Source organism: Mercenaria mercenaria, chromosome 4 (assembly GCF_021730395.1).
Source record: "Mercenaria mercenaria strain notata chromosome 4, MADL_Memer_1, whole genome shotgun sequence".
Classification (NCBI taxonomy): domain Eukaryota; kingdom Metazoa; phylum Mollusca; class Bivalvia; order Venerida; family Veneridae; genus Mercenaria; species Mercenaria mercenaria.
Window position 1 is genome coordinate 15,351,664 of NC_069364.1, and position 16,462 is coordinate 15,368,125.

The window sequence follows — 16,462 nt, forward strand, 5'->3', positions numbered from 1 at the left end:
ATTTTAGATCAAAATATTAAAACATAACAACGGTACCAAAGCGTCTATTACTTCACATTTGTTTAAAAAGCAACTAAGGTGTGTTAATGAGTTCATGTTTTACATCTGGATAATTAGACGACCAAAATGGGACTTATAAGTTTTATTTCCACTGCGTTAATTGGACTGTTATGTCTTAAAGGTATGAAATTCAAATTTAATGTCAAATTTACATATAATTTGCATATCTTCTAATTAATTGACCTACCAGTAAAGTATGCGACCTTTGTTCTAACATATTTCAGGCATCTCTAGCGTATGTTTGTTTTTTTATTTAATAAGCTTAGAATAGGTCAATTAAAGCGTTGTACTTGCAATGTTTTTTTCATGTAGGTTTTCTCGAATGATTTACATGTTTCTAAAATAATCATATTCATCTTGCCATGGCTTAAATGATCAGGCATTCATTGATCATTCAAATGATACATTATGATTCTTTACACCATTGACAATATTTTATTATAAATTAGTTTATTAAGGTTTTGCCTGTAGCTTGCTTGTAGCTTGTAGCAGTTATCAAATCGAGGAAGGATTTGTGATCTGTTGTAATTAGTTATAAGAACACCTACAATTCCCGACAACATCAGACCTCTCTAGTCATTTAAATCACTCTCACTATTGTTTTCTCGTCATCGGCATAGATATCATCTATATAACAAAATGACCATGATAATAAATGACCATCATATTTATCTTCATCATAACAAAAACATAAACTATCTCTTTGTATATCATGTATACTATAGTGGCGCATTGTCGGTATGTAAAAAATACGTGGGAATTCCGCAAGTCGCCAAACACGACAAAAGGCTCGGTTTGATTGAGCGTGCTCGTGGACGGTAATGGAAATGCATGTTGTTGTCTACGCCCTCTAGCCTAGTATAAGCCTTTTTCTATAGTTGTTTAACAGAATTTGTTTTAATTTGTTACTACTCATAAAATTTGTGGATGAAGAAAAATCCCTCCGAAATAATTTTCCTTACGAAAAATGTCTTCCTGCTGGTAGTATCGCAAACAAATACTTTTCTTAAAATATTTTTTTCTCAAAATGGGCATTTCCACCGCTTAACCCTTAGTCTGCTGGCAGCAAGTGATTCTGCCTTTGGGACCAGTGTAGACCAAGATCAGCCTGCACATCCGTGCAGTCTGATCATGGTCTGCATTGTTCGCCATTAAGTCAGTATCTTTTTGGTAAGCACCCCTTTTTACAGTTAATGGTACTGTCCAAATTAAAAGGTGCACAATTTCATTATAGAAATTTAGCAGGGTAAGGATTAAGCACGGTCAAAGTATCACATTACCTACACGTAGTTGTGTAGCTTTAGCATTTCAAAACAGATTGGGTAAAATCTTGTTTAGAAACTTTCTCAGATAATGTGTTGCTTGAAACATAGACAATTTCTTTAGTTTAATTGATATTAAATTTATAATGATTATCCTCTTTCTCTGTCACAAAATGCTTTTATTTCCCATGTATCAAGCGGAATATTTCAAACAACAAGCTATATTTCCGAAAACAATTGTACTTTTTTATCCTTGTGCATTCTTTTTTTTTTCTTAAGGCAATATTTAGGTGTTTTCTAACTTAGTTTTTTACATTGCATAGTACAGATAAAACTAAGTTTTACTGTTGATTGCTTGTATCTACACAAAACAGAAAATTGCAAAAAAAGTCAATCGTGAGCTGAAATGAAAGTAAAAGGTGACATACGTTGAAGTAGTAGTTCACGTAGTGTAACGCAAATAAAATTATGACATGATTTATGCTTAATTTATTCATAAAAATGATGGATAAGGTAGGCTTTGAACTAAAACAAAAGAAACTCAACACAGTTAAAGCTGCCTTTAAATGGAAATGAAATTTGAAAAATCAGAAGTGTGACAGAGAGATTTTATGAAAAATGAAGGTTTTTATTAAGATGGGGACCACACTCCTTATTTACGCAAAACGAGATTGTACAAGTGCGTAAAACTATTAATGTCCATCATGAAAGTAGTAACAACTTGTCAAGCCAATTATCCGGCTCCGTCGCTGTATTGACTACCCTGCATGATACTGAAATGAGTGGCATGTCATTGGTGGCTCTGTTAAATAGGACTTTGTTATATACAGTAGCATTTAATTTTGATTCTTGTTGTCTCCATTGCTTGATGACACTCCTGTGTTTGATTTTGTTACTTCTTAACGTAGTTGCAATTGTTTGTCTACTGCGTTTGGTTTTGTTGTTTATTGATTCTGTTGCGTTTGATGTTGTTACCCGTTTCTCTATTGCGTTTGGTTTTGTTTCTTGGTAACTTAGTTCGACTGGTTATGGTGCAGTGTCACTTTGTTGCGTTTGATATTGTTACTTTGTGATACTGTTATATTTGATTTAATTTCTCGGCGACTCTGTTGCATTTGATTTTCTTACTTGGTAACTCTGTTGCATTTGATTCTGTTATATTTTTTGTCTTTGTTGCAACTGATCTTGTTACTTTGTGTCTCTACTGCTTTTGATTTTGTTTCTTAGTGATCCAACTTAGTCTGATTGTGTTAATTGGTGAAACACCTGTATTTGATTTATAATTTGGTATCTCTATTGCTTGACGACTACTGCGTTCGAATTTTTTACTTGGTGGTTCGTTTCCGTTTGATTTCGTTATGTTATTGATGTTATTACTTGAAATATCTACTACGTGAGAAAAGACAGCAAAGTTGCTTTTTTGAAATCAGACTTCTAGGAGTTTCCGGGGGAAAACTCCTAAACATGTTAAACTTGAACGGGAAAATGGGCTTTCTTATGTCATTTTCAGTGCGAGTTCTTCCTGATTTTAACCTATTCAGACTTTTTTATCTTCTTTTTTAAATGTTATTTCATTATTGATATTATATCAAGTATGTAGATTTATTGCGTAACTATTAAAGAAAACATTTCAATGCATTTTTTTATACTAAGAAGTCAGAACTCGTCAAAATGTTCCATCTTTTTATCACTTTGGACTAGTTGTATTTTAATTCGTTTTCTAAAGATTTAACGTATCAAATTACTGGCCGAGGTCACCGTTTTATATATTTTCTGGCATTTCTAAAGTATAAAAGATAAAAGAGGTTTTCTGTTTCATGCCAGTCTTGGATCATTAGAAGTTTAGATCAGAGACTGTGTAACTATAATGATGGTGGTTGTGTATATTTATTTTGTTGTCTTTTAGTTAAACATAAGAGATTGTGATTTTGAATATCGCCACTACGGTCTGACTCTCCGCAGTCTGTTAATTTGCTGTCGGTATTATCTGACATGAATGTTCCCTCGTGTAGAAACAAATTACTAAAACCTCTTGGCAACCAACACATTAATAATAACAATTAGATTAGATAATAATTATAATGAGGATAACATGTTTGGCTATAAGCAGTATAACATATGGTCCTCTAAAATAATTATTTTAAAAATTCTACCTTTAGTATTCAGCATATACATTGAAATGAAAGATGTGAATTAAAATAACAAATTATGAACAAACTGATTCTTCATGTCATAATCAGCGTCATAAACAGTATCTCGTAATATGACAAGAATATTGCATATGTATACATACATATTAGAAAATTACGAATTAATAACAAAATGTATATCAAGTAACATATAGTATATGAATAAAACATAAGTAAGTTATAAAACCCATACAAGAAAATAAATGCACAGAAGTTTGACTGCCACGAAATGTACTGAAGGACTCCAAACCGCTTAGAATGATTTTGTAATCCCAATGTAAACAGCCCGGAGAAGCACACTGCAGCAGAAATGCCGCTGCATTAACCCAAACAAAGTTCAAATAATAACATTGCTCCAAATAACATCATAATTACGCAGCAAGTATAGTAATTGTTGTACAAACTATATTTTTATACCTTTCACACTGACACGCGTTTTTACCCTACAGTATCATGTTTTTACAAAATACAAAACGGTCTAATGTACACCATATTTTTACCCGCAGCTTCTTGGCATGTATGTGAGCTATCAAATGTCGCTCTAGGATGACCTGGATATCGATTAGTGTCAACATATATTCTTAACAAATCATCAGTAGATTCTTTGTTTATTGTTCATAGATCATGACATCACAGATATTTCAGATAGGCCATGTGGTAGTCACGTTGTAAGTGTGTTTCTTTGGTGTCTCTTTTATTTGTTGTTTACATTGATTATTGGGTGGTTCTTTTGCTCCTTCGGTATTTTCGCAAACATTAGTTTCTTTCCTACTTAAAGATGTTACTCCTTAAAATATTTAAGAATATACTTAGCAAAACTTCTGACGCATTTCTCGATACTTTGGTATCTTTCAGGTTTTAGTGGAATTTTCTTGAATAAAGCCAGTACAAAAAATTCTTTCACGTAATTTCTTGCATCTCTGCATCTAAGAGACTTTTTATTCAAATGATATCGGAATAAATGATAAATTTTGATTAGTGCATACCGAATAAATAAGAAATTATCATAGTAACAATAGTTAACCAAATAAAATTCAGAATTGTATGTAAATAATAAATAGACTTGATTAAATATACAATACTTGAAATAGGTATTGTAATAGTCAATTATAAATGTTATGAAATTTATTTGTTTGCGGTTAGTGAACATGAATTACTTAGACAGTTATCAAATGACAACTTACTCAGCATTATTGCCGATGTTAGGAATGTTAAAATGAAATCATGTATAGAGTAATTGTAAAGTTAATAAACTTTAGGATCACATGTCTTATTGAACGAAGAGTTCGGATTAGCAAATCCATAATAACAGATAATTGCAAGAAGTTCTTACAAAAAGCAAAGTACACAGTGAGAAAATGATGTTAGAGCAGACTCGATTTAAGTGAATTTGTACATGAGAAGTAATGGCTTGAATGGACTACAATTACTCAAGAGTAGTGTACGCTTTAAGTGAAGGAGGTCTTGGGTTAGATCCCCGACTGCGTCATACCAAAGACGTGAAAAATGATACTGGTAGCTTCCTCGCTTGGTACTCAGTACGTAAAGGGTTGTGTCAGGAAATAAAATAAGTACAGATAGGTATCTCTTACTAGATGCCTAAGCATTGGACGTTAGATAAAGCGTACATTTGCCTTTTACCTTTTTATTTAGTAACCTTGAGTGAAATGCTTTGCACAAAGTACTAGAAAGTCTCCATTTATTTAAATATATTATTATCATCATTACTACCTAAATTGTTAAAATGTCATATCGTGATCAAATGTTTACAAGTTTTAAACGAAACATCACATTTGTAAATTGCATGCATCTTTTTTTCGGCACACTTACTGCTGAAAACTAGACACTTTCAATGTAAATAATGTATGTAGACAGTTTTGACGCTGTCGTGTTAAATTCAGCTTTTAGCGTTATTTGTTAATTAAAGAAAAAAGACAATTCAAAATTAAAAGAAATGCGCCTAACATACTTTTACTTGTATAAGTTTTAAGGTGGGCGTAAAATAGACATGAACATGAAAGCATTCGATTTAAAGAAAGTCACAAAAGGAAACAAATGCTCATTACTTCCGTTGAAGCAGTGAAGTTTTTCATTCATTCTGGATGATAAAGTATTAAAATATCACAACCACATCAGTGCGTGACCATTTTTACTAAAAGACAACTTTTTTCACAATTATTGTTTTAAAGCAACTTAGGTGTGCTGATGAATTCATTTATGCAGCTGGATAACTACTCGACCAAAATGGGACTTGAAAGTTTAGTTGCATCTGCGCTAATTGGATTGTTATGTCTTAAAGGTAGGAAAATTAAATTTTATGTTAAATTTACGTATAATTTGCATATCTTGTAACTGCTTTATTCATTAGTAAAGTATGTGATCTCTGATCTAACAACGTTCTGGCATTTCTTGCGTATGCAGGTTTTTTCCTTATCTTACTTAATCTTAGGAAAGTTTACAAAAAATCTTGTCGGGTCTGACACTAGGCTAACAAATTACAGACTTTATTGCGATGCACGTGATTTTCTATCCTACATATTTTCGGGGAAAATATTTCAGCTATTTAAAGTATATCTTGCAATGACTTAGCGGATCTTGAATTCATAGATCATGTACATGATATATTGTCACGAAATAACTATTTTAATAAGAGTGATAGTACTTCGTTTAAATATCATTTCATTTAGATTTTGTATGTATCTTGTAGTGGTAGATTTTACGATCCGTGAGGAGCATGTTACATGAAGTAACGGATCACTAGGATCCATGCTCGTTACATAGAAGCGCTCTCACAAAAAACTACCTCTGTGCTGTCAGTAAGAATAATGCCACATTTTGTAATTCATGTTAGATATAAGTCTTCATCACAATAATAATAATAATTATTGTGTAATACGTAAAACACTATCTGTATAAGAGATTAGTTATTTTGTGACAGGACTTGAATGCGCGATTGCTTGCAGAATCAAAGGGTTTGAATGTTATATAGTTCTCAAACTATGTTATATAGTTCTCAAAGTAAATTCTAGCCTGAAGAAATAAATTAAATCAAATTTTAACGTAAAAAATATAAATTATAAAACGTAATTTTGTTTAAAAAGTATAAATCATATACAAATCACAAAATTATGTTTTATCAAAGACAGTTTGATTAAAGTATACATTGCATCCCTAGAGATAAACTTTCCAGTGTGACATAGTAGTACAGGAATGTATTCAAAATTATGAATGTTCTAATGACTAAGGGAGTTAGATTATATCCAAAGTGTAACAGTTTTGAATGAAAACAGTGAGACTTCAAAAAATATAGGATTTTGTCAAGGGACATGTTGAACAATATTATAGTAGAATGTGTATTTTCTTTCTAAACGTAATGCCAGTTTTTCTTAAAATATATCAGTAGCTGTTAGAGTCCCCAACTTGACGAATCTGGTTGACCAAGCGCTATCTGACATGCCTGTAATATTTAGAACGTTCAAAGAGGCAGATTGACCCAAAGAACTGCTTCATGAATATTTCAAACGGTCAAGTAGGGGTCATGTGTGATGGTGCATATAATTTTCGCAAATATTCCGCATGCCTTTTTGTTACCGAGTGACTCCTTAAAATGCACTTGATTGTCTCTTTAATCGTTTGCATTTTAATTCTTCGTCACTGCTTTGCATTTGATTTTGTTATTTTGTGACTATATGACTTCGTTACTTAGTAACCTTATTGTGTTTTATTTTGTTACTCTGTTTGATTTTGTAACATTTTGAGTGTTTTTCACTAGAGTTTATAACTTGCTGACCCTTGGTAACTCTCTTGCGTTTGATTCTGTTACTTGGTCACAATTTTGCATTTGGCTGAATTCCTGGTTAACACTTGACTCCCGTGTCCAAAATATTGACATGTGTTTATATGTACCTAACGTGAATGTATTCAGTTGATCTCATATCTGCATATTTTATTGGTCGATAAAATGCCAATTTGGTTGAAATTTCAGATATGAAAAAAGAACATCCAGTTTCCCTAAGATGTGCCCAAAAATGAACACACGCATGAAAGAATACTATACCCCAAGCAGTGTTTCTAACCCTCAGTGGTAAAGAGCAGGTGATTCGAGGTCTGTCTTAATGGGTGTTGAAAGCTTAAGCATTTAACCATTCATACATCTGGATTATGCTCGTAAACGATGTACTCTGTCGAATATTTAAGATCCCTTGCCCCAACTTAAAAACATTCATTCCGGTATATTTTCTTTCAAAAATGGAAATGTCGTTATGACAACTACTTCAAAACTGATAAAATGCCAGTATCTTTTATTCCCGTGAAGAAAACTTTAAGAAACGGACCGCACGCTTTACTTAATTTAATCCGGAAAAAAGGATTTTTCTGTTATAAAAGTTTTTTATATGATTGACTAAAATCGTGTATTAAGATTACAATATAACTAAGTAAAAAATGAAATTGTGAAGCATTCTACAACATAAGATTAATTGCCCAAATTTTCTCAGAAATAGAAATAAATTTCAGACATGTGAAAAAGATAAATTGTTGTTTTTTTGTGTTGTTTTTTTTCATAGAGAAGGGTGGCATTTGGTACTCTTGCGGTGATTTCTAGATAAGCTATCTCTACTTCTTACAGATATATTGCATTTCAAACAGATTAACATCTGCATGAAGTACAATTTTAATTCAGAAAATATTTAAACCTTGGTGGTATTTGTTCCTGGTTGTGAGAGGTTACGGCATATGAGCCGCGCCATGAGAAAACCAACAGAGTGGCTTTGCGGCCAGCATGGATCCAGACCAGCCTGCCCATCCGCGCAGTCTGGCCAGGATCCATGCTGTTCGCTTTCAAAGCCTATGGCAATTAAAGAAACTGTTAGCGGACAGCATGGATCCTGACCAGACTGCGCGGATGCGCAGGCTGGTCTGGATCCATGCTGGTCGCAAAGCCACTATGTTGGTTTTCTCATGGCGCGGCTCATATATCGTATACATTTCACACGAACGGCAGTTTATTGCCATTGTATCAAGCAACTCGTCGTATCCAGTACCTATATGCATTGCCCTACGTTGAAGACAAATTTGCCTCTTTCCGCCCGTTCTTATCTATGTCCTTCCGTCCGTGGGTCACATTTTTACGTGCTGCTCAAAAAGTATGTGATATAGAGACAAGTGCTAATCAGAATGTAAAGTTGTGCATCAAAGGTTTCTTTGACACACCTTCCATTATAATGGATATTTAAAGAGTTTATCCATTGGTTCCCAGCATTTATTAAGTATGAAAGAAAAGGTGGTAAGGTGATTTTCTCTTTCATGCCAGTAATAAACGCCACCAGAAGAATGAATTTGTGATTTAGTAGGAGCCTTGTTCAAGATAAAAGTAATGCTCCAAAGTCGTAATGTTGGACACCATCAATAACCGTAATTTGTACCCAAAATATCAGTTCTCATAACATTAAGATAACATGAACATATTGACACACGTTCTTGTTCCACTTTGGAATACCATCACAAAATACAATACAATGTAAAGTATATTCGTATTTACCCGTAGCTTCTCAACATATACTATCTCTCTACAGCAAACTCCTGGTTTTGACTATTACCTCCATGTATTGAAGACTATTTTAACATTCCTTTGTTGTTCAAATAGAGCAAATCTAGGTGGTGTCAGACAATCATCATGTAATAAATATCAAATGCCGCTATTAGCTTTGACTTACAATTTGCAATAAAATTGGAATTACATTTGGCGAGTGCACTTTACCTGGGCGTTGACTTTTCACACCGAACTAAGTAATAGGCCGTAAAAAGGCTCGGATTAGCAACTTTGCTGTCCTTACACGCATCATTCACAGTATTTGATATCATTTAACGACATTGTAGCTTTTAACCCTTACTCTATTAAATTTCTATACTGAACTTGTCCATCTATCAATTTGGACAGTACCATTAACTGTTAAAAGGGGTGCATACCAAAAAGATACTGACTGAATGGCGAACAGTGCAGGTCGAGATCATGATCTGCACTGGTCGCAAAGGCAGAGTCATTCGTGTCCAGCATGATAAGAGTTAGTTAATTGTATAGGAATTCCCTATGTGAGACCCTCCGGGATTTTTAAAGGATATCGTATGTTCAAAACAGTCATAAATCCCAATATATACAAATGTATCAAATATATTTTGAACATGTTTGTTAAGTTTGGTATAGTGAGATTACTTTTGTTGCTGATCGGTTTTTCATTTATTTAGAATTAGTAGATATCCTGATTCAGACTTTAATTTCATCAAAATCAAATGACACCTTGACGTATTTAACATATTCAATATTATGGCCAATGTCAAACTTGTTAGGTTTTCGTAACAACATTCGGATGACTGTATACGGAGGAAAAAGTCAATAATCTGACTTGAATGACATGTCTTATTTAAATAAGGAGTCTGGTTTATCACATATCAGTACTGATATCATCAACAATATCTCATTATTGCTAGAAAAAAAAATCATCGGTATCTTTATTAGCGAAGCAATTACAATAAATACCCGTTAAGATCTATAAGAATGTCCTTTGAAATGATATAACGCAAGGAGAAAATAGTACACACGGTTTATATATAGGAGTCTGTTTAATGAGAGGGTATGGAATATGCAAGGCTTTTCGGTTTAAAGCGGATCTTTGTTATTCAATAACGTTGAATGAAATGCATGTTCCAAAAGACCAGGAAGTCTCCTTCAACATCATAAACTTTGTGTTAAGTTATTTATTAAATCGTTAAAATGCCAGTATCAAATTTCTTGAAGTTACAAATTTCAAACAAAACATGACATGTAAATTGCATACACCTTTTTTCAGGGCATTTTCTACTGAATAGTAGACACAATGGCTTTAATAATGTACGAGGATTATATTGACTGTAATGTTTATATCAATTAATTACGCATGTATTTTTAAGAAAGGGGACATTGCAAAATGAATCAAAATACGCAAAAAAGGACATACTGCTTGAACATATTTTGAGGAAGAGGAATGTAAAATAATGATATACAATTATGCGTGAAATATCAGTCACACGAAACGGTTAGTATTGTATAAAGTGGACTTTGCATATGACGAAATGCTCGTAAACCGTTTTCAAATGTTTGAGATGAAAAATTGTTAAAGTATGACAACCACAACAAAACATGACAACTGTTACTAAACAATAGTTTTTGTTTTATGAGAACTAAGGTGTTTCCATTTTTTTCGCATCTGGATAATTAGGCTTCCAAAATGGGACTTAAATATTTTATTTCAACTGCGTTAATTGGATTATTTTGTCTCAAAGGTATGAAATTCTAATTTAAATCAAGTTAACATATAATTTGCATATCTTCTATTGAAGAGTGTCATTGACCATCCTGTAAGAAATTACAATAAGTGACTAGAATTACTCTACAACTCTTTTTTTTGTGATTTTTATGATAAAAATGTCTTGCATTTAATTTTGTTGCGTAGTGGCTGGTTCTTAGAGGCATTTTTTTGTGTTTGATTTCGTTACTTTGTGGCAACGCTTGACTCCAGGGTTAATTAAATTAAAAATTACGTGGTCGGTCGACCCTAGAAGTAGAAGATTCTTCTCAGATGCGCATTTTTGTTTTAATGGGCATATGATACTGGATATGATGTTTTTATGTGATAGTTAATATTTATTTAAATATATCTTTAAGGTGGATTTGTTTTGAGTTTTGATATGTTGTATATTTCAAAACTCGATGGATTCAAGATTTCTAAATTTGATTTGGTACGATAATGTGAACACTTCTACAGCATAAGATTTATTAAATAAACTGCCTCAGAAATGAAATGTAAAACTTTTTTTTTGACATATGAATAAGAAAAATATCTTTTAGAGAGGCTGGAGGAATTTGATAAATATGAGAACATTCTCTCGTTATGATTGTCTAGATAAGCTATCTCTGGCCCTGATTAGTCTATTTCAACTTCAAATAACTTAACATCTGCATGAAGTTAAAGTTTAATAAAATATTTAAACTTTGGTGGGATTTCTTCCTGGTGGTTTTCATCAATGTTGACTTAAGTATCGTATGCAAAACACAAATCGTCTAATCGGGTGATACAGAAGCGTTGAAATGTATTGTCATTGTATCGGGCAATACCGTAGCCTGAAGGTGAACTCATTGCCTTTGTCCGTCCATCCGTCGGTCTGCGTGTTCTTGCATCGCAGTTTTGCACGTTGACACACGTATTTGACATAGAGACAAATGTTAATCAACATGTGAAGCTGTGCATCTGGGATTTTTTAATATTTCTTATATCTTAGTGTTCCAATTGTTTAAGATCAACTCTTAGAATAATATTTTAATGTACAGTGCAATCTCTGCAGAGGAACACCCTTAGGGAGATGCAGATATTGACCTCTGTTGAGAGGTTGTGGCTCTATAGAGGTTAAGTTGATAGTAAATTTCAGCTACGGGAAATTTTGAAGATGCTGTTGTGGAGAGGTTTTTGCTGTAGGGAGGGCAGCTCTGGAGAGGTTGCACTGTATTTTTAGCCCATCATCATCATGATGGTGGGCTATTCAAATCACTCTGCGTCCGTGGTCCGTCCGTCCGTCATTCCGTCCGTCCGTCCGTCCGTTAACAATTTCTCGTTATCGCATCTCCTCAGAAACTACTGGGGGGGATTTTGACCAAACTTTGTCAGAATGATGTATTGGTACCCTAGTTGTGTCCCCCTGAAAATCAGACTGGTTCAGCAATTGTTTAGTGAGTTAAGGCCCTTTGTTTATTTCTATAATTTACATATATTTATATAGGGAAAAACTTTGAAAATCTTTTTATCCAAAACCACAGAGCCTAGGGCTTTGATATTTGGTATGAAGCATCATCTAGTGGTCCTCTACCAAGATGATTCAAATTCTTTCCCTGAGGTCTAATATGGCCCCGCCCCGGGGGTCACATGGTTTATATAGACTTATATAGGCAAATACTTTGAAAAACCGCTTATTCAAAACCACAGGGCCTAGGGCTTTGATATATTGTGTGTGACATCATCTAGTGGTCTTCTACTAAGATTGTTCAAATTATCCCCCTAGGGTCAAATATGGCTCCGCCCCGGGGGTCACATGGTTCACATAGACTTATATAGGGAAAAACTTTTAAAATCTTCTTGTCCAAACCACAAAACCTAGGGCTTTGGCATTTGTAATGTAGCATCATCTAGTGGTTCTCTACCAAGTTTGTTCAAATTATCCCCCTAGGGTCAAATATGGCCCCGCCCTGGGAGTCACATGGTTCATATAGACTTATATAGGGAAAAGCTTTTAAAATCTTCTTGTCAATAACATACAACATTTAAAATTTGGACCACATGTATGGTTTTGAGTGGCAAGATGAACCTTGACATGAGTTGACCTTGATTTTGACCTAGTGACCTACTTTCACATTTCTCAAGCTACAGCCTTCAAATTTGGACCACATGCATAGTTTTGTGCACTGAAAAAAACTTTGACCTTGACATTGACCTAGTGACCTACTTTCACATTTTTGAAGGTACAGGCTTCAAATTTGGACCACATGCATAGTTTTGTGTTCGGAAATGAAATTTGACCTTGATTTTGACCTAGTGACCTACTTTCACATTTCTCAAGCTACAGCCTTCAGATTTGGACCACATGCATAGTTTTGTGTACCGAAACAAACTTTGACCTTTACATTGACCTAGTGATATACTTTCACATTTTTGAAGGTACAGGCTTCAAATTTGGACCACTTGCATAGCTCTGTGTTCCGAAATAAAATTTGTCCTTGACATCGACCTAGTGACCTACTTTCACATTTCTCGAGCTACAGCCTTCAAATTTGGACCACTTGCATAGTTTTGTGTACTGAAATGAACTTTGACCTTAAGATTGACCTAGTGACCTACTTTCACATTTCTGTAGCTACAGGCTTCAAATTTAGATCACATGCATAGGATTGTGTACCAAAACAAACTTTGACCTTGACATTGACCTAGTGACCTACTTTCACATTCTTGAAGGTACAGGCTTTAAATTTAGACCACTTGCATAGATTTGTGTTCTGAAGTGTAATTTAACCTTGATTTTGACTTAGTGACCTACTTTCACATTTCTCAAGCTACAGCCTTCAAATTTGGACCACTTGCATAGTTTTGTGTACCGAAATAAACTTCGACCTTAAGATTGACGTAGTGACCTACTTTCAGATTTCCCAAACTACAGCCTTCAAACTTGATACACATGCATAGTTTTGTGTACAAAGAACTTTGTCCTTGAAATTGATCTAGTGACCTACTTTCACATTTCTCAAGCTACAGCTTTTGAATTTGGACCACATGCTAAGTGTTGTGTACGGAAATGAAATTTGACCTTGAGCTAGTCAATAAGTCTTGAAATTTGGAACACTCAAAAATGGCAAATTGGTGGGCGCCAAGATCACTCTGTGATCTCTTGTTAAACATGAAATTGATTAAATTCCTTGCTCAAGTAGCAGGTTTGTTAGCAGAGAATTTAGCAGAAGGATAGTGGCTATTGTTCAGTTCACAAAGCCTCCCTGGCTCTAGAGTATGCCTGGCGTAATGCATACACACACACACGGATTTCGTAGGAATATAAGTAATTTTACAAGGTGGAGTGGGGGATCAAACTCGCAGCCCCTGGGGCCCCTGGCGTTTTACATCTGACAAATACGTTCGCTTTTGACACAGTGTCAGTATGGTGTTATAAAAAGGAAATTAGTAGTAAAATGTCATTTGACCATTATGGGTGTTCGTATACTACCAAAAGCAGGCTATCGGGTTCCCTTCCGGAACACGGAATTTCCGAGTCTCGAACCATCGTTTTCTTGCTTTCGGTCCTCAAAGGCAACCAGTCACATGTCACTGTTTCATATTGTCATTTTTAACTAAATGCAAAATAAAAAATATAAAGTACGCCGGATTTCGGATATAAACAAATAACTCTCAACGGCAAACACTGGATTTCGATTGTCCCCTTCATGGATTCTAGAGTCATATTATTCAAATAGTGCGATGTCTACATAGCATCGAGGATTCACTACGCAATAAACTCCCATCTTTATGTTATTAAATGACTGTACATACAGCCTTTGCAAAATGAATTGTCATAAAAATAGGCACTTAACTGAAACAATCAAATTCTTATGGGTGTAGTTTATCGGGGCCTTGACATTTCACACTAAAGTAAAAACTAGGCGGTAAAAACGTATCGTCTCAGGTTAGTCACATGCATTAGTTGAACTTTTTGGCTTGCTTGTTAGGTTTAAAATCACACCAACATTTGATGACATTTGATGCCATTGTTATGTTCATTGTAGAGGATATCCGTAGGTAGCCTTTAGGAAATCATTTTTATTTAATTGTTATGAATAACCATATCTGTTAGAAAGCACAAGTTATCTTACATTGTACCTGTGCCACTCTTAAAAATGTAAGATCTGACGTTTTTGAGTGAGACATATCTTAATCTTGATGTAAAATAATTTTCATTTCAAGTTTTTTCAAAGGTTTTAAGCAAGTTTTACATATTTTGTGGTAATGTACCATTAAATGAATATCGATATGTTTCGCTCAGTCGAAAATACCAAATGTATTTTTCGCTGTAATATAACCAAACTATATTTTGAGCTGATATTTTAAAAGTTCATTTAAAACACGTGATAATAATTGTTATTTATCATTGCATCATAACCTGTCAAAACTGGAATAATAATCGTTTAAATTCTACTGTAATGGTAGTATGCCAGTGAGACTGTAAGCATATATACTTTCTTTAGCATACCGTATTCATTTAATCGAAAATTTGCAAATGATAAAAAACAAGCCTTGGATAAATATCTAACAGATAACGTCGCGTTCCAAGAACGTTGCTTTTTGCAAACCGTAATTTACAATATCTTAGATGCAGTTTCAGTTTAAGTAGTTTGTTTTCTTTTTAGCAGGTCAAACGCATTATGGTAATTACATTTTGAATATAAAACATGTCATGGAATCTGCATTTTCCTTTCAAAATAATAGCTGAATCACCAAACTATATTTGTTTATTTATAGAATTTTCAAACCGCAGAACAACAGGGACTTTAAACCTTTGCTTTCTTTCTACGTTCCCTAGTATTTTTCAAACTAACGATTCTTAGCACGATTGCTAGCAGATAATTTGGTGACTCATTGGCATCTGATATTGTCTTTTCTGCAGACCTGCATATAGTTGTTTGTTTTCTTACACCTCTGAGACTACTGTTTGTTTATCTCGTTGTTTTATAAATCGTTGTTTATTAGAGTAGCTTTGAGTTTAGTTTTCGGATGGACATGTGATTAGTTAATATCTCTCGTTTTGCATTTCAGTTCTTCGAAGCATTTGAGCTTCTTTTCCACTCGTTTATATATACATTGTTTTCGCTAATATATGGTAATGCAATAGCTTTCTCTTTCCACTTCATTTCTGTGTCGACATGGTATCTGTTTATAGAGACTATTGCGTTTAGTTTTAATTCTAAGTTCTGTTATTTTCTTACTTTTAGGTCTGTGTATGTAATGTACTGGTGCTCTTGGTATTACATTGTACACCATCATTTATCAATTTTTATCATTTGCACTTACTGTTCGGATACTGGTCGAATACCAGTAAGTTTTTGATAAAACTTGGTTTTTCTATATAGTACGAGACAAAAGCAGTGAGTTGATGGCTGTTGTGCAATTTGTTCCTTGGTCGACAGATTGTGAGCTGGTGACATTGTTGATTCATGATATAGATTAATCTTGCTAATAAACGATAAATGCGCGTTTATTAATTATATAGATTAATATTGCTAATAAATGATAAATGTGCGTTTAAGAATTATATAGATTAATCTTGCTAATAAACGAGCGTTTATTAATTATATAGATTAATCTTGCTAATAAACGATGAATGTGCAAT

The 16,462-nt window shown here is 33.9% G+C and overlaps 1 protein-coding gene across 5 annotated transcripts in view; it reads left to right on the forward strand.

Annotated features, from left to right (window-relative positions):
• The window catches only part of LOC123551061 (integumentary mucin C.1-like), a 76,424-nt gene that overhangs the window by 15,460 nt on the left and 44,502 nt on the right, over nucleotides 1–16,462 (forward strand). Inside the window, exon 1 of one of the 5 annotated variants that reach the window (XM_053540536.1) lies at nucleotides 5,714–5,810. The exons of 2 other annotated variants lie outside the window; for them this stretch is intronic. In XM_053540536.1, coding sequence (XP_053396511.1) covers nucleotides 5,717–5,810 — 94 coding nt within the window. In that variant the 5' untranslated portion in view covers nucleotides 5,714–5,716. Of the gene's footprint in view, nucleotides 1–5,713; nucleotides 5,811–10,538; nucleotides 10,582–10,635; nucleotides 10,829–16,462 lie in introns of those variants that run through there. 2 more of the 5 variants (XM_053540542.1, XM_053540539.1) reach the window with 2 other exon arrangements.